This window comes from Mastigoproctus giganteus, chromosome 12, assembly GCF_048544385.1.
Source record: "Mastigoproctus giganteus isolate SK-2022 chromosome 12, ASM4854438v1, whole genome shotgun sequence".
Classification (NCBI taxonomy): domain Eukaryota; kingdom Metazoa; phylum Arthropoda; class Arachnida; order Uropygi; family Thelyphonidae; genus Mastigoproctus; species Mastigoproctus giganteus.
The window spans coordinates 100,835,492-100,854,943 of NC_143586.1; the positions used below are offsets into that span (position 1 = coordinate 100,835,492).

General features: G+C 36.5%; 1 protein-coding gene across 4 annotated transcripts in view; it reads right to left on the minus strand.

Moving 5' to 3' along the window:
* LOC150077302 (tumor protein p53-inducible protein 11-like) overlaps positions 1–19,452 on the minus strand; it is a 388,464-nt gene that overhangs the window by 43,349 nt on the left and 325,663 nt on the right. For all 4 annotated transcript variants that reach the window (XM_090385675.1, XM_090385672.1, XM_090385674.1 and 1 more), the window contains exon 4: positions 10,590–10,695. In XM_090385675.1, coding sequence (XP_090241801.1) covers positions 10,590–10,695 — 106 coding nt within the window. The remainder of the gene's footprint in view (positions 1–10,589; positions 10,696–19,452) is intronic.

A 19,452-nucleotide genomic window follows, 5' to 3' on the forward strand; every position in this document is an offset into this window, starting at 1 on the left:
GCTGTATTGCAAAACTTTCCTAGTACCCTTTGTATATCAAAATAAATACTGTACCAATATTTTCATTTCCGTTAATTGCTTTTCTCTTAATTTATCTTACAAATAAAATAAAATCTTTAAAAAATATATTATTCCTATTACTGCATTGTTAAACCAGGCTTTTTTATTATTATTATTTTTATTTTATTTTATTTATTTTTGATATTATTATCCTTAGATATATAGTATATACCAAAAAAAAAAAAAAAAAACAGTAAAATTTTGACTGTTTTGGGGGACCTCATTAGTACAAAATGTATAAATTTAGATCCCTTGAACTTTGTATTAATGAGATTAGACTGTATTAATTGGACAAGACTTAATTAGACTGTATTAGACAGGCTTACTGTCAGGGGATAGAACAGAAGAAAAAGTACCAAAAAAATTCTTCTGAAATCAGTTGAATGTTGTGGAAAACAAGTCAATATAACAATAACTAAGTCTGTTTTTAAACATAACATTAAATAGTTTTTTCTGGAAAATCTTGTTACTTTCCCTTGATGTAATTTTACAGTTTCTTTTTTTGAACAGTCTCTTTGTCAGATTTTGCTTCATCAGGATTTCAGATATGACATAGGTTTTTATCTTACTTTCCAGTATTTCTAAACTGTGTTTCTTTAAATCAACAATTAGGAACTGAACTAAGAGTATCCTGTTTCTATGAAAGAGAAACTTACACTTATTTACTTTAGAATTGCATATTTTCTGCATGTTTCATGAATTGATTTCCTCATTTTATTTCTTGGCTGCATAGATAATACTTAATTATGCCCGTACCCTCATAATTTGATATTTAACCATGTTCTATCATCCATAATAATACCATCCATGATGATAAATGGCCTTTTAACAAGAGGGCTGGAAAATGTAGTCAACAAAACTTTTACTAAAGTAGATAAAGGTTTATATTTCGGTGTATTGCTTTCCTTTAAATACCTGAGACCGCCCATTAAAATCAGTTCTATAGGTTTTACTCACATTATGAATATTTATCTTTTCCATTTCATTTACTGTTGGATCTGTTACATATATTTGTACTTCTTGAAAGAGATTCCTCAAAATTTCTACAGGAATTACTTTGACAAAAGTTCAGCTAGCCTGACAAATGCTGCTACACAATTACTCTCATTTCTGACTTTTGGGTCCAATGCAGATGAATATATTAAACACTTGTTATTTAAAGACAAAATTTTGAAAAGATACATGCTTGTTTCTTCATATGCATTTCAAAGCAACTTATAGAACTGGATCAAATTTTTTTCTTTTCTTTCTTAGACTCATATAAATCTTTATGTCCATAACTAGCAACATTCAGATATTTATTACACTGCTTTTCACAATCTTTGAGATCAATATTTTTTAAGCAACTGACAATCTGATTTTAAGTAGTGTGATAAAAATCATAAATTTCAGAGTGCACCAAGTGCACTCTGAAATTAGTTGAGGCATATGATGCAAGAAAGCAGGCTTATACATCATCAGCAAACAAAAAAAAAAAAAAACCCATTTTCTCCAAAAGTTTATCCAGTTTTTCCTTGAATAACTGTCAACCTCCACAACAACAGATAGAAGTTTGTTTCAGCAATCAATTACCTGCTGGCTAAAGGCAAATTTCTGCATATCTATTCTACAACTGTCTTTCCTCAATTTGAATTTATGCCCCCTCAGGTGTGCAATCTGAGCAACAGGAAGAATCCCATCAGCATTGAGCCTGCTCAAACCATTCAAGGCCTTTTACACCTCAGTCAGATCACTTTGCAGGTGCCTGGTTGCCAGATGCTGCAATTTGCAGAACTTAAGCCTTTCTTGGTAAGAGAACCCTATTTGTTCCCCTCTCCAATCTTGTTGCCCTTCTCTCTATTCGTTTCAACAGCTCTACATCCTTCTTAAAATGAGGCCTCCAGACCTGTATACAGTACGCAAGGTGTGACCTGACCTGACCTGACCATTGCCTTATACAAGGGGATAATCACCTCCTTATCCCTGCTAGAAAAATTCCTGTATATCATTGACAAAACACCATGAGCTACTCTTGCAGACCGTAATGACACCTTTTGACACCTTCAGTGTCAAAAAACTTCATATTTGACTGATTACCCACAAGTCTTTTTCATTCTCCAATACCCTGAAAGTAGTACTGCACAGTTGGTATGTTTCTCTAGGGTTACTGTTACCCATATGCAGCATTTGTCAATGTTAAGCTTCAGTTGCTACTTCTCGATCCATCTACCTAACTTTTCTAGATCGTGTTGTAGTAGCATACTGTCTTTACTAGCCATGCCAACCTTTGTATCACATGCAAACTTGGACATTAAGCTTCATATACCTTCATCTATTGATAAATATACAAAACAACAATGGGCCCAACATTGAAGCCTGGGGGGGGGGGAACTCTACAAATAACATTAGTACATGAAGAGCAGTGATTACCACTCTGTCATCTCCCACTCAACGATTCCGTTATCCATTGCAGCAACTTGCCCTTAATGCCATACTGCTCCAATTTGTACATTAGTCTTCCATGTGCAACAGTATCAAAAGCTTTCCTGAAATCCAAGTATATGATATCAAAACAATTTTTGCATCCAGTTCCTTTCTGACTGTATCATAGTATCCAATCAAATTTGTCAGACAAGACTTTCCCTTAATGGCGCCTCCGTAGCCAGGTGGGAAGGAGCAGCAGTGCGTAGCACATGCTTCTTGATTAAACCGGGGTTCAAGCTGTCACCACCAAACACAGAGGATGTGGAAAGGTCAGGGAATGACCTCCGCATATTCCGGAGCAATATGGCATTAGTTGCTAATGCTCCTAAAAAAAAAAAAAAAAACCAAATAACTTTCCCTTAACTAACAAATCCATGCTGTGTCTGAATTATTACTGCAGTCTTGTCTAGATGATCCTGCAATGCTTCTTTAACCATTGCCTCCATTATTGTCCCTCGACTATCAGTTTTATAATTATTCGTGTCACCCTTTGATCCCCCCCCCCCCTTGTGAACTGGAGATACATTTGCACATCTCCAGTCCGTGGGGACTGAATACAAGGATGCTCTCATAATTATGCTATGGGTTTGCTTACTTCCTTTGCTGCTTCTAATATAACTGGGGTGGATGGGATAGATCCCATCCATCCAATATATCCAGAAAAGTTTTGCTAGTGTGCGAGTAACCAAACCACAAGTTCCAGTCAACATCTGGGAATTTAAAATCAGTCATTATAAGACATTCTGATTTACTGGCCCACTCTGTTTCTCTGTACAGTTGTTCATTGTGCTCATCAGAGTCATTAGGCCTATAACCCACTCCTACCCTAATTTTTCTTTCCTGGTGCTCATGTCACATCAAACTGACTCAATATTGCATTGTCCACCCAGGTCAACTGTATGCAGTTCCTTAGATTTTATGTGTTTCTTAACTAACAGCTTAACTCCTCCTGCCTTGTGTACAATCCTGTATACATTGTATTCGCTAAATACTAGTTCCGCACTGCTTATATCTGTGTGACAACATTATTTGCTTTTGATGTCTTTATCAGCACTTTAAATTCATCAAATTTATTTTCTATGTTCCTAGCATTTGTGTACATGCAAGTACACATGCAGCTGTTCTTACTCTTAGTTATCCTAACACATACCATGTATTTACTTGTTCCATGATAACTCCCAGCAGTCCTTGAAATGCTCAGCACCTTGCTTTCCAGGCTGCTGCGCATACTAATAGAAGCAATGCAAGAATCACTTTCTCCTCTGCTTACAGCTACTGTTATCTATTAATTCATGAATTGTTTCAAGCTAGCAGTTTACGATCCACCTAACACTTGACATGGTTACAAAGGAATTGGAAGCAAAAAATTTGAAATCATATATTTGGATTTCAGGAAAGTTTTTGACACTGTTGCGCATGGAAGACATATTGTACAAATAGGAGCAGAATGGTATTAAGGGTAAGTTGCTACAATGGATAAAAGGATGGTTGAGTGGGAGAAGACAGAGGGTGGTAATTAATGGGTGCTGCTCTTCGGACTAACGTTATTAGTGCAGTCCCACAGGGTTCGGTGTTGGGTCCTCTGTTGTTTTGTATATTTATCAATGATATTGATGAAGGTATATCAGGCTTAGTGTCGAAGTTTGGCAGGGTTGTTAATGACAGTAAGGCAGTGTGCTACTGCAACAGGATCTAGATAATTTGGGCAGATGGGCTAAGAAGTGGCTACTGAAGTTTAACCTTGACAAATGCAAAGTACTTCATATGGGTAGAAGTAACCCCAGAGGAACGTACCAACTGTGTGGTGCCCCACTTAAGGTGGTAGAAAATGAAAAAGACCTGGGAGTAATTGTGCAGTCAGATATGAAGTTTTCTGAGCAATGCAGAGAGGCTGCCAGGTCAGGTTATGGGGTCTTGTCAATGATATATAGGAATTTTGCTAGCAGGGAAAAGGAGGTGATTGTCCCTCTGTATAATGCAATGGTCAGGCCACGCCTTGAGTACTGCGTACAGGTCTGGAGGCCTCGTTTTAGGAAGGATGTAGATTTGCTTGAGCGTGTACAGAGAAGGGCAACAAGATTTGTGAGGGGAATGAGGGGATCCTCTTACCAAGAGAGGCTTAAGTTCTGCAAATTGTAGTGGCTGGAGCCTAGGCACCTGTGCGGTGATCTGATTGAGGTGTATAAGGCCTTGAATGGGTTGAGCATGCTGAATTCTGATGGGATCCTTCTCCTTGTTCAGATTACAAACCTAAGGGGGCATAAATTCAAATTAAGAAAAGACAGATCTAGAATAGATGTGTGGAAATTTGCCTTTAGCCAGCGGGTGGTTAATTGCTGGAACAAACTTCCATCTGTCGTTGTGGAAGTTGATAGGTTGAATAAATTTAAGGAGGAACTGGACAGGCATTTGGAGGGAATGGTGTGATTTTTTTTTTTTTTTTTTTTTTTTTTTTTGGCTGATGCTCCATAAGCTCATACACTTGCTTTCTTGCATCACATGCCACTGCTTACATCAGAAAATATTTTTGCACTCTTTCTATTTAAGTGTATCCCATCCCTGTAGAAGCAGTCTCTCCTGTTAACAAGCACAGGCCAGGCTAATTGAATTTTTACGCCATGAGTCTTGCATAATCTCTCAAGGGCCAAATTGATTGACCAGGCTCTCGTCATCATATACTCCCTCCTATCATGTCTGAGCAGAATTGCAGACAGTTTCAAATTTCAACCTAACTTGTGACTTATTTTCAACATTGACCTATACTTGTTAAGTATATCTGCAGATCTGATATTCTTAATGTCATTAATGCCGTGTACAACAATATCACCTTTTGTGCCCTTAAAAGATATGTGCTGAACAATGTAGGTGTTGAACTCAAATAGGAACTCTTACCACTTAACATTATATGAGGATCTGTGCAGGCCACGTACTGACCTGAAAACACAGTGGTTTTCAATATTTATATGTATTTATTAACACATGAATGCATACAAATCAGATAGGAACTATAGATAAAAAGAAACATATAATTTTATGTTTTAATATTGAATAGATTCAAAATCACTCAAAAGATATCACAACAAAAATATTCAAAATTAATTTAAAATTTAATATCGTTTGCTAGAAACTTGGCATCTTTTGTGAGAAACTATTTTATCAGTATTGGGTATAAGCTTTTGTGATAATGCAGTTTTCAGTATGGATGATAAGTGCTCACTTGTTAACCTCGCCCTATGTGAAGTTTTAAATGTCTTCACAAGTGAAAATAACTGCTTGCAAAGGCATGTAACCAAACATAGCTACCATAGAAGGAAGTGCTGTCCTGCATACTTTAAGGGCATGCGTAAACCAAGTTCAAAAGAGAATTTTATGATTTTTAGTTTTAAAATGAAATATTATCCATTTTTTATTATTTTGTTTAATAGTTCCCAATTAAATTTTAATCTGATTCAGGCCGCACTCAAGAGTGTTGTGGGCCACATGCGGCATGCATGTTTGACACCTCTGCTCAACATCATCAACTTTTGCCACTGGCATTCATACCCTGTTCCTGTTCCACCTATTCTTTTTGCATAATATATTCCCTGACAATCTGACAATAACGAGCTCCTGTGGGACTAGCACATTTTGCCTTGAAGATTGCCTCTGTGTTGCCGGATGCACAAGAGTGAGCTCTGGCATTGAGTTGGGTAGCTGAGAGCTCGATGGGCCCCCTCATTTTAATTCCTTTGAGGGCACTTACCTTACTCTTTAAACTCTTATAGACACACTTCAGAATGCTGAGTTGGCACTTAACTTCCTGACACTCTGCATCTAGTGCACATGCACACATACAAAGACATCCTCCTTGGCTAGATCCTGTTCTAGAAAGGTCTGCAAACATTTCAGAAATTGGACATTTTTTTTAAGATATGATGCATTGGAGAATTGCCCCCTTCGGTTTCCCCTAAGCCACAGGCACTCCCACTACTTTGCTGCTCTAGTCTGTGGCATGATTTCCTTTTGAATACAATTAATTCATTAACAATAAAAATTAATAAGATTAATAAATTTACTTAACTAATTGACAATACAACACTAAGCTAATGGATTCCTAGATGCAGTGTTACATATTACGCTGTCTAGTTTTACATTACACCTTGCGCTAATAAGTTCAGAATATATAGTACACTATTCCGTAATGATCACAGTGCTAAATTAGTTATATCCTTAGGTACCTAAGGATATAACTAATTTATATCCTTAGGCTCAACAAGTGATTTGGAGTTAAGAGGGCTCTCTCTTTGGAGGATTTTTGATAATTTATTAAATTGAGATAAGATACCTCTATAAACATTCAAAGCTGATATTTTCTGTTTTTGTATGTATTAAAGTATTTCAATAGACTTTATTTTCTCTTTAGATACATCACATTTATCATACACAGCACTAACTAGTTCTTTGTGTTTATCTTGCTCCCCTTCAGTCAAAAAACTAATATACTTTGCACTTCAGAAAACAACTGCTTAGTTTTGGGCGACTCATTTATATCACAGACTTTTGCAAAGTTTCAATAACTTTGTCCAAATAACTAAAGAAAAGTTTAGCTGAATTATGTAATTTGTGAACTATATCATCATCTATGTTTAGAATACAGTATATAGATTTTTATCTCTAATGAGAGTTTCAACTCAGTTTTCACCTCTCGGAGTTGCACAGCTATCAAAAAGGCAACTGATAACTTAAGTGAATTGAAGTCCACATTGTCTTTTAAGAGCTCACTTATTTTTCTGAAAATATTTTTTCCTGTTGAAAGATTTTCCTTTTCTGGCACCTAAATATCCAGTAATCACCATATTTTACTGTTCAAAGACTTTTACCATAATTTCACTATCATATCTCCAGCTTCATTAGTAGATTCAATATTCATAGAAAAAAATTACATTTTAATTTGTCAACTAAGTTTTCATGATATAAGTAGCACTTGTTCTTGCCATTTGAAGTTTAGACAGAGCTAATTTGTCTTTAGCCAAATAGCCACCAAGGTCAATTAGTGTGGATTATGAAGCATAACAGCATACAAAGTATGTGTACAGAATTCAATGAGGGGATGTGGGTAACCTGTCTCTATGGAAATATCAAGAAGAGAGCTGTACAAAGTTGGATACCATGGCTGGGTGGCTGTGCACAAACTCTCATAAAAAAGAAACAAAAAGGGGCAAAAAAACCTTCTGTTTATAATTTAGCACAACCACTAGGTCAGAAGAGTTTACAATTAATCATTTTAACAATGAACAGTTATTAACCTTATTTTATTAACCAAATGCATATGCTAGTGCACTCTCACGCGTGACAATTTGATTATGCTAGGCCTCACATTTGAGAATGTCTGAGTGTGTAGTGATCAAGCCATGAACCACTGACAGGATGTAATCATCTGATGGGTTATCTTTCACTTTTTCATAAATGATAAATGTTTGGTGAAAACTGAAGGAACTGTGCCTTCTGGAATGTCTGTAATGATGTAGGGCACGTTTACTTAGCGTGGCTTAGTTTCCTTTATTCCAGTAGACTGATATTTTGTCAGTAAAAGTAATCATCTGCATATTCAGAAAAACTACAGAACAGAAATGATGCTATATCATTTCTGTTTGTCTGAGATGTCAATTTTCCAGGTGACAGTGCCACATCTCACAGCACCTGTGCTTGTCATCAGGGCTGTATTTAGCTGATCTCAGAGGGGATGGAACTTTTCTCCATGAGCTAGTCCAGGTTTTTCAGCCCACACAACATGCCTCTTACACAAATGGCACAATATAGCCCGATTTGTTGATGCATCTAAAAACAACAGCAACCATATCAAGCAGTAATTCAAAGATGAAGTTATCCATCTGTGATGACCCTACAACCCAACTTACTAATCTAAATTGATAGAACACATGTGAGCAGAGGCGTAGCTAGGTTTTCGGCGCCCTTGGCAAATTCGTGGCCATGCACATTTTTTCGATAATTGGTAAAATCATAATAAATAGTAAGTACAGTCTGACCTCTGTTTAACAAACTTCTTTATAGCGAATTTTTCTATTTATAGATAAATGTTTTCTTTTTGCTGAATTTTTTTAGAATTTTATTCTTTACCAAATTTTTTTATTTATTCATTTTATGGAAACAAAAATTTTCCATATAACTACTGCATTACGAGACTTAACTGGGTACACATTGTTCGCACCCATTGCCTCGAAGCAAGCAATAGTGCTGCTGTTACGCCCGAATTAAAAAGATAAAGAGATTGGGACCTGTAAAACCCATCCGACTACCTGTCCCTCATACCGAGAAGTTGAGCTGGTCAACTACTTTTTGTGTATCTATAGCCAGTGGGCAGGCCAAGGTGCATTAAACATTCGGACAATAGGCTCTGGGCAACCTTCTGTTGTAAGCACCCTGTTAGAGATTGAGAAGAGTGGTTTTCCTTTATCCCAACAAGCAGTCATCTGTTGTTTCGTGGAAGTGAAACGGCACCGTTTCAAAGCTATTGGCCTATCATCAAGCACAATATGAGATACAGAGGAAATGATACCTCCCACACTACTATAGTAGTTTTTTCCTTAAGAGTTATCTATGTTGTATCCACACCGATATTATATAGATACAAAACTCTTACTCTTAACATATTATATGCCTTGTTGCATTTAGTAATTTTAAATTATTTCACTTCGTACTTTTGTTCCTAACAAATTAATTAATCCATTCTGAATTTCTGGAGATAAATAATTAGTGTGGTGTTTAATATGCGATTCCAGAGCATTTTTCATACCAACATCAAAATTTGGCTGACAAATTTTATCAAGTTTAAAAATATGCCACAATTTTTTTTTCTTCGGTATCGATATTACTAGCATGTCCACAAAATGCCAAATTATTTTCAGCACAGAACAATATATGATGGAATTTCGAAATTTCTCCTCTTAGTGCTGCTTGTGCAGTGTCATTAATTAGTCCATCTTTTTTGAAAATCCTTTTCTAATAATTTCTATTTTGTGAAATTGTTTATGTGTTGTAATGAATTCTCATGAAAACGAACATTTGGATTTAGATGTTTCCAATCCTTAAAACCACCTGAGCTGCAAAATGGAACATTAATTGTGCCAGATACAAATAAGAGGCACGGAAAACAGTACATTGTATCTTTGTTTTTGCAATAGAATAACTATTTCCTCTCCTTTTTTTCGATATCTCATTTTTGTATTTACACGAATTATTGAAACATCGGCCATTAGTGACAGGATACGTATTTAAGACTATATGTTTGGGACCATGATGCATCATAAAAGATCTGTTTTTGTGGGCATTAAAGTTCCATGTGGTCGGATCATTAAAATTCAGACTTACATGTTAATATTATTGCTACCATCATTTTTCTGCCAACTGTTGTTGGTATTGTCCACACTTTCTAATTCTTTTAAAATAATTTCAACTGTTTGAGCTTTTTCTTGGACTTCCATTTCAGTGGCATCATCATTTGTTTCATCTTCATTCGAATCATGTTTGTTTTCTTTGTCACTTTCAGGTTTGGAGTCTCTTATTGTAAGCCAGTTTTGTAAACTAGCAGAATGTTTTTGTCTAATTTCCCCTTTATGCAGTCTTTCCACTTTTTTTCTTTGGTGGCATGTCTAAAGTTAATTTGGCCTTTGTTTTATTTAAATCATAAATCACAATATTCACGATTACCTGTTTATATAGCAATCACAAAAACACTAACTTATTCAGTCTGTACACAATGCGTGAATTGTGAACTACTATGCATTCGAGCACGTGCTGGACAGCAACTAGATCTATGATGCTATGCAGGCTTGAATCACCGTGTAAAAATTAAATTTTCACCCTCCTTGTGCTGTCATCTTGATTCGACATCATCGAGGGGCGCGATTTCGTCAGCTAGCCTCGGGTGTTGAAATAGCTTGACACTGTACTCATGTAGTCTGTCAGTGGTGCCCTTGGCACCTGCCCCAATGCCAAGGCGTTCCTACGCCATTGCGTGTGAGAGTTATTTTTAATGTTTGGGAGGGTGAAAGAGGGAAAGATCTTACCTAGTAGAGTACAGCCATAGAAGCGAGTTGCTAATGTTGCATTCGGATCACCAATTACTTCATGCTGCAGCGTGATGTCATACCACTGATCAGGTAAAAGCAGGTTCTAAATTTAAATTGATTGTTTGTTAATAAAAATCTGAAAACATGAACATTTTATAATACTTTTTTTTTTACAAAAAACACTGATTTCTGCTCATAAGAAAGGCTATTTTTCACTGTTTAATTAGTGAAAATATAGTAAATTTTCACTATTTAAAAACTAAAATAAAATAACCAAGTGTCACCTTATCTCACCTACCTTTTTCTTGCAAGTGTTTATCCAGTCCCTCCTTAATTCATAAACAGGCACTCAAACAATCCTTTGAGTGCCTCCTTATTGGGTTAAGGAGGGATTGGATATATACTTGAAAGAAATAGGTAAATGAAGCAAATTAAGGGATTATTTTATTTTAGTTTTTAATACTGTATACAGGTACACTTTAGGAAGGATGTAGAACTGCTGGAACATATGCAGAGAAAGGCAACCAGAATGGCAAAGTGAACAAAAGGGCACTCTTACTTAGAAATGCTTCAGTTCTGTAAATTGTAGTGTCTCGATACCAGGAGATCTGATTGAGGTGTTTAAAGCCTTGACTGGATTAAGTAAGCTGAATGTTAATGGTGTTCTTCCGCCTGTTGAGACTACACACGAGGAGTTGTAGCCACCTGCTGAGACTACACACGAGGATGGTTGCAGGATAGATTGATTGTTGGAACTGGCTTCCATCTGTTTTTGTGGAAGTGGATGGATGGATTGAATAAATTCAAGGGAGAACTAAACAAATTCTTGTAGGGTATGGATAGGTGAATTTTTTTTTTTTTTTTTTTTTTGGCTGATTCTATATAAGCTTACTTTCTTCATCATTTGCCATTACTACTACTACAACATAAGTCTACAACATAATATTCATAGCTATTTTATTATTAGTACTTTTATAGGAAATACTTTAAGCTGTGAGTAAGAATTTTCCTGGAGAACTTTTGTAGTGCTAAAAGGTATAATTTATGCATATATAACATACAGTATATAGTCAACCAGTGCTCCTCTGAATTTTTTATAGTTAGATATTTGTAATTTTAAATTGAAAAGAGATTATGGATCTACATGAGAAAGTTATTCATAACATGCAAAACAATTGATGACGAAATTGCCATCGGTGATTCTACTGCAAATTAAATAATTTTTGCTTGCAGTTCTCACACGTGCTGAGCTTTTGATAGCTGACAAAGACTTCTGTGTGCAAGATGTAGGGAGTGGGATTTACTGAAATTCCAAATTTTATATACTGTTAGGTATGATTGAGTCTTTAAGAAAGTGAGCTGATGCCCCCGGAACAAATTTGATCTGGGGGTTCAACAGAAACTCTCATGTCTGATGCTATTTGGGCGACATACTCCTGAATCTCACCCCAGGAATGGATCAACCAGTACAGAATGCTTTTATTCCACAGGAGGAAGTCTAAACTGGAGACTCATATGTTAAAGGACCATATACTGTAAGAAAGACAGATAGCAAACAACTACAGTATGTTTAATGGGAGAAAATATTGATGTAACAATTATTAGCTTGCAGTGATACTAGTGGATGAATGGTAATACATGTGGGAACTAATAATTTAAAGCTTAAACTGAAGAACCAGAACTGGTTATAAAACGCAAGGTTGAAAAAGTGTTGCAAGATAGGATAAAATGTTCCTGCTTCTGCAATTCTTTCCAAACATGGCAGGAAGGATTTTATGATGAAAGCCTTGTGGATTAACTATAGATTTGAACTCTATGTGAGGCATGTGGGAGCAAATTTTTCTCACCATGGCTAGCCTTGTTTCATAAATGGAATTTACTTTATAAAGGCAGTACAGGAACTCCCCGACTTACGTAATACTCAACTTACAGAAATTAGACTTTAGGTAAGTTTTTGCTGGCCAGTGCAAACTCAAAAATCATGGAAACTTATTTTGCATCCCATAGGAATAAATGGAGGTATTGTGAATCCAATAACACTTTTTTTTTTTTTTTTTTTTTTAAATTTGTTATATATATTACTAAGCTATTTATTTCTCAAAAAAGTCTTATTTATAATGGAAATTGCACTACCCTTTCATCATTATCATATGTTCTGAATGCCTTTGTGATATATTTTTAAAGCACGTTTCTGGAGGTCATGACCATAAAACAGTAAAAACAATTTACACTTTCCAGTTTATTGGGTTTTTCTTGTAACGCAATCCATTATAAACAGGTAGTAAACGTGATCTTATTGCATTTGCGATAATACCGATCGCTACAATTCTGTCCGTTTTTATGCTATTTTGGTGAAATGTCTCCCTTCACTGAAATCTTCAATCATATAAAAAACGAAAACTTTTCTTCATTCCTATTTACGTATTACAATGATGAAGGGACCAACGGAAAGTGCCGGCACTAGGAAACGAAACAAAAGTGATTTAGAAATGAAAATGATTAAGAAGTACGAGGCAGGCGCTACATCGAAGATGGAACAGCTGTTAATAATATGGATGGAAAATCAGATTCAGAAGCTAGTGCCCCTGAGTCTAATGATCATTCAAACAAAAACAACAAGTATTTATAAAGATATTACGGATAAATACAGCGAATCCCAACCCAAGTTCGTGGCAAACAGCGGGTGGTTTAATAGGTTCAAGTATCATGCTGGTTTCCACAATGTTAAAGTCGCCAGTGCTGATTCTGCAGCTGCAGAGAAATTTTGTGATGTGTTGGAAAAAATTATTGATGAAGGCGGTTTTTCAATGGAGCAAATTTTTAATGTTGACAAGACTGCTCTGTATTGGAAAAAAAATGCCGGATCGAACATACATTGCCAGGTTTCAAGATGTCAAAAGATAGGGCCATGCTCTTGGTTGGGGATAATGCAGCAGGAGATTACAGATTAAAACCATTACTTATGTACCATTCTGTAAATACTCTTGCATTTAAGGGCATCAATAAAGCCACTCTACCCATGCATTTCTGATCGAACCAGAGAGCATGGATAACATAACTCTCTTTTGAGGATTGGTTTAAATGCTGCTTCATTCCTGAGGTTGAAAAATATTGTAAAGACAACAACGTTCCTTTCAAGATTTTGCTTCTATTAAATATTATTATTATTATTAATAGCCATATGGTGCAAGGAAGCCTGAGGCTTATTCTGCACCAGGAACCCGAGTTACCCTGAGAGAGAGAGAGTGTCAAAAGTAAAAGGGAATCACCAAGAAAGAGAAGAATGATGATATCCAGCTCAGGACCCTGGGTGTGCCAAGCCCATACTCACCAGATGTGAGCCCCGGGGTTTTATTTCAATTCGGACGTGAAAGTCATATTTCTACCACCAAGCATGACTTCACTTATCCAACTTATGGATCAGGGTGTTATTTCAAATTTAAAAGCATATTATTTACGCACAACATTTGCTCAGGTATTATCTGCAGTGGACGATGAGAAAACATTTTATGAGACTTGGAAACCTTAGAATATTTACCATGCCATCTTAAACATTAATAAGGCCTGGGTGGAAATTACTAAAAGTTGTTTAAATGGTGCATGGAAGATAATATGCCCACGGCACGTAAAAGGCTTCGAAAGACGAATTATATGAAGAGGTTGCAGAGCTACTCCACCACGTCTTTGATGCCAAAGATGTGGTGGAGTTAGAGGAAGAAGACAAGGAATTATCTGATGAAGAACTTATTGACTTGTAGGCAGCGATAGTGAAAGAATAAAATGCTGACAAAGTTCAAGATGAACCAAATGAGGTGCCAAGATGATTCCTCACCAGAGAGATGCCAATGGCATTTTGTGAAATTGCATTGTCAATGGTGAGGGTTGAGATGGATCCTGACAGCGAATGATTCTTAAAAAATTAACAGAGGGGCGAATGATATGATTGCTTGCTACAAAGAAATCTACAACAAAAAGAAAAAAGCCACCATCCAGTCATATGTTCTTTTGTAAGGTTGAGCGGCCAACCCCTTCTAAATCTCCACAGCCCTCAACCTCCGCAGTGGTGTACTTGTCAAATGAAGATATCGATTCTGGCAACGACGATCGAGGGGTAAAATTTACTGATGTTATGCCTGTCTCCTCTCTCTTTTTTTTGTAATTTTTTCTGCGCATGAGATAATAAATCATTCTATTTACATGTTTGTCGAACATTTCTTTTTTGATTCAATCAAAGGAGCGAACACAGTTGCAAGTGCTGCACAAGCATGGGGAGAATTCCAAAATTGGGGAGTTGCTGTATTCACTCTAAACTCAATCTTCAGTATTATATGCAACTCATTTAAGAAGGATGTGGATCTCTTGGATTGGTTGCACTAATGAGCAGCCAGATTAGTCAAGGACAAAAGGATTTTCTTACCATAAAATATTTCATATCTGCAAATTGCAGCATCTATAAACTAGGCACCCGAGTGGAGATCTGATTGAAGTGTTCAGGTCCTTAAATGGATTAAGTAAACTAAATACTGATGGCATCCTTACTCTTTCTCATTCAACACATGTAAGGGGGAGACAATTTGAAAAAGGATAGATGACCAAAAATTTGCTTTCAGCCAAAGATTAAGCCATTGTTGGAACAAACTTCCATCTGGTGTTGTGGAAGTGGATAGTTTGAATAAATTTAAGAATGCATTAGACAAATTATTAGAAAGGGATGGGTAGAGAAATTGACAGAGAACTGACGTGACAAAATTACACTAACACTCTCTCTGGTGTACAATCAATTACCCTAAAAACGGAAAGGGAAAGTATATAGGTAATGGAAGCAAAATCCACCAGCAACATAAGGTCACATGAAAAAACGCTTGAGCAACTATAAGGAGTGTTGAACACTGCTGAATGCAATAAAGTACAAAACTTAAATTTATCTATACATTAATATCAAGAGTGTGAACAAATTAAACAAATTTGCCTATTGATATGTCACCTAATGCTCAAGTAACTAGATTTTATTAGACATGGTGCCACTCAGATATGAGATGCAATTTCATTTTGGTAAATATATGTTTAGGAGAGTGAGAGAGAGAGAGAGAGAGAGAGATAGGAAGTCGTTTGATTCTAAGTAGCATAAAATGAGCATTGACTATTTCTCAAATATTTTGGATAAACAGGACAGTGGCTTGTTAGAAATTTAGGATCCTTTCCTGGCCTAGAAAAAGGAAAACAGTAGCCTTTCTAGGCATCCAGAAACTGCTCTTCAAAGATTTTGCTCAAAGGTGTTTAATCATTTCATAATAAATGTTATCTGGTTCAGTAGTATTTGCCTTTGTACAAGTAAGAGATGTTTTCAGCTCTTGAATGGTAAATTGCTTATTATATGGGTAAACATCCTTTGTAAAATTTAGGGCCTGTTTTCATTTTTGTTCTTGATGACCAAGAACTCTAGGGAATAAGGATGTTGCTGAGAGCATTTGCTGTTGCCCTTCAGTCTGCAATAGCGGATCCATTATATTCCAAGACTGATGAGATGTGTATTTTCCCTTGATTTTTCCGAATCTTGTCCCAGATCAATTGATTAATAGAGGATATAAGACAGATGTAAAACACTAGGATCCCCTTTCCAAGTTTCCATGGGGCACAGTAAACATGCCTGACTCCTAGGCTGTAAGTGTTGGATCCCATAGATGCTAATCTGTAGAAAGAGAAGCATCAATGGGAGGTCTCCTAACCACATACAGGGTCTCCTAACCACATTGATGCACTCATGCAACCCTTTTAATTATAACTGAAGAGGGTATATTCAGTTATAATTAAAAGGGTTGCATGAGTGCATCAAATTGTTACACTCGTATGCAGACCATGCTATGGGAAGACTCCCTTGAACTGGAGAAATGCTAATGTCTCCTCAATACATAAACATGGTAGGTAACTATAGACTAGTTGAATGTGACTTATGTGGTAGCGAAGGTTGTGGAGTGTATAGTTAAGGATGTGATTCGGGATGATCGAATTCTATCAACAGGGAGGCTTGACACGAATCCTATCAAGGGGATGTTATGCCTGAAAAATCTGTTAAGTTACTATGATGTAATCTTTAATCTTTGCAATAGAGCAGTTAAACAGAAAATTGCTAAATCCAAGAATGTGGCATGGGAGAAAAGATGACAAGAAATTGACAGCTCGTTAGGAGGTACACAATTATTTGAAGCTTGGCAGAGCTTGAGAACACTGAAAATGAATCTTGATTGAATAAAAATATTGTTGATATGCCAACATGGGAAAATCAAAATAATCTTAACGAAAGACGATCTCAATATCAGAGCATAATTACCCCTCCAACAGTGAATAATGGGAAGATAGAAATTACAAAACATCAAGTACTAGACCACAAAATTAATGCCAATCTTAATCGATCTGATAGCACAGCTAAGAAAAGCACCAAAGGAATGGAAAGTAAGCTATATATATCATCCATCTATAAAAACAATAGGCAGGATCCTGGGAACTATAGAGGCCTAGGTGTAAATTGCACTGTCTAGAGGTGCTCCAGTTAAAATTATGAGAGGAGGTAAGAGATAAAGATTTGCGAAGAACAGTGGGTTTAGGCCCAGTCGCTCACGTGTGGACAATTTGTTCATTCTACAGCAACTAGTGGAGAAAAAAAAAGGGCAAGGAATAGAGATACCTACTTTGCCTTCATCAATCTAGAAAAGGCTTATGACTGTTCCAAGAAAGGAATTATGGAAAGCCCTACAAAAGAAGTCACTTGATCCAATTAGGGAATTATACAATAATAGCGTGGCATTTATTAAAGTTGGGAATTCTCTATCTAACCCAGTCTATCCAGCAAAGGGGTTGAGACAAGAATGTAGCTTATCACCGTTATTGTTTAATGTTTTCTTGGAATGTGCTTTGCAAGAATGGAAAAGATGTGGAATGGGAGTACCAATTAATGACAGATATTTATGGAATCTCAATTTTGCCAATGACCTTTCATAGCACAAGAAGATTATGATTTGGAATACATGTTAAAAAAACCGCATCTTACATAAAACCAATGGTGCCTCAATATCAATTTTACAAAAAAAATTTCTAAGCACAGCAGAACATCCAGATGAATTGGAAGTTGCACAATCTATACATCTAAAACCTGTTGACTTCAAGTATCTTGGATGAATTATAACTAAGGAAGGACTGGGGAAAGAGGAAGTTAGCACACGAATTCATGAAATTTGGAAGATTCTTAGTGCCCTCAATACTATATAGCAACAATATCTCCCGTAGAACAAAGAAAAACTTTGGGTAGTCGTTAGTGGAATCGGTACTTTGTTACTCACGTGAGTGTGGACACTGAAAGAAGGTGACAAAAAGAAATTTAGGGTCCTAGAGATGGACTACCTACGTTCGAGTGCTACAGTCTAGGCTAGACTTACAAATGAGTAAATTAGACGTTTGCATGCATATGAAGATATTATAGAATGAATAGAAAATAGGAGGCTGGGATGGTTCGGACATCTGTACATGAATGATGAGAGATGATCTAAAATTATATATGAGTGGATACCAACAAGGGAAGAGAAGACGAGGACACCCTAGAAAATAATGGAAGGAGGGTGCAATGTCAGCTGTGAGAGAATTTGAAGATGCCCAAGTCCAGCGACTTTGGAAAACAGGATCAAGTCAAACATAGATAAAAAATGGTTGCCAAGACTCTCAGACTAAAGGATTCAGAAAGAAGATGGGCATTATTTCTGACCAAATTAAGTACCGTTTGATATCCTGCTGGAACATATAACCTACACACTGGTCTAGGTGTACCAAATATGAGCCAGTAACCAACAGTCCTATGGCTGGAGACAGCTTGTGTGATGTGAGAGTCAACAGAGAAAAAAAATAATCGTGCAGATGGGCCACAATAAGTCAGGTAATAGGGTAGTACAAAAGGAGTATATCAGGATGCACCATGTGTTGGACCCTGTCATTGATGGGGAGCTATAAGAGCAGACAGCCTCATCTGGTTCCACTATGGACACATCTGACAGAGATAATTGACAGTGGATATGGAGTTTTTGTTTTTAGGTATATAGCAACTTATTCATATTGTACCATTATATGTTAGAAAATAGTAGTGGTGCAGTGTTAAAAATTTCTGTGCTTAGTGTATTAGCACATCAAATAACACACCAAGTTTCATGCAGTTTCAATAATATCTTTTTTTTTAATTGCTGGTCCTGAAGTCCAAGGTATGTGAATGAGGAAAGATGGACAAATTCAGTCAGCTTACAGTCCAATATTTGGGGGGGAAAAGGGACTAAAGGAAAAGGTAATTCATTGAGGATATGGTTACATTGGGTGTGTATAAAACTCGGTATGCACTTTCCTATTCCATGATGAAGAAGTAGGCAGCAGAATTTAAACGAGGGATGGAAGGGAGAGTCTAGTAGATGACCCACGTGGTAGTAGATCTGCAATGTCTATGTCAGTACTTGAAGTCAGACCTCTCCAGATGAGTGAAACGTAGCAAACTAATTTTTTTGAGCAGTGAAGAACGTTGCTAGTCTGAAAAATCCTGGTTCTGGTTGTTGCATGATGGCTGGACAAAAGGTATGGCAATAGCAGAATGAAACAATGAATTTATTGTGCCAAATGTCAACATTTTAGGCTGATGGCAGAAGTGTGATGGTGTAGGGAATGTTTTCACGGCACACATTATACCCCATAAACAACTTTAGTTTCCATAAGCCAAATTTGAACGTTGTCACTAACCAGGTGCATCCCTTCATGCCCATAGTTCACAGTTTTCTGGAAGTAGCCAATTAACGGTTACTTCCAAAAATATAGTGTTACAAGGCATGCATTGTTT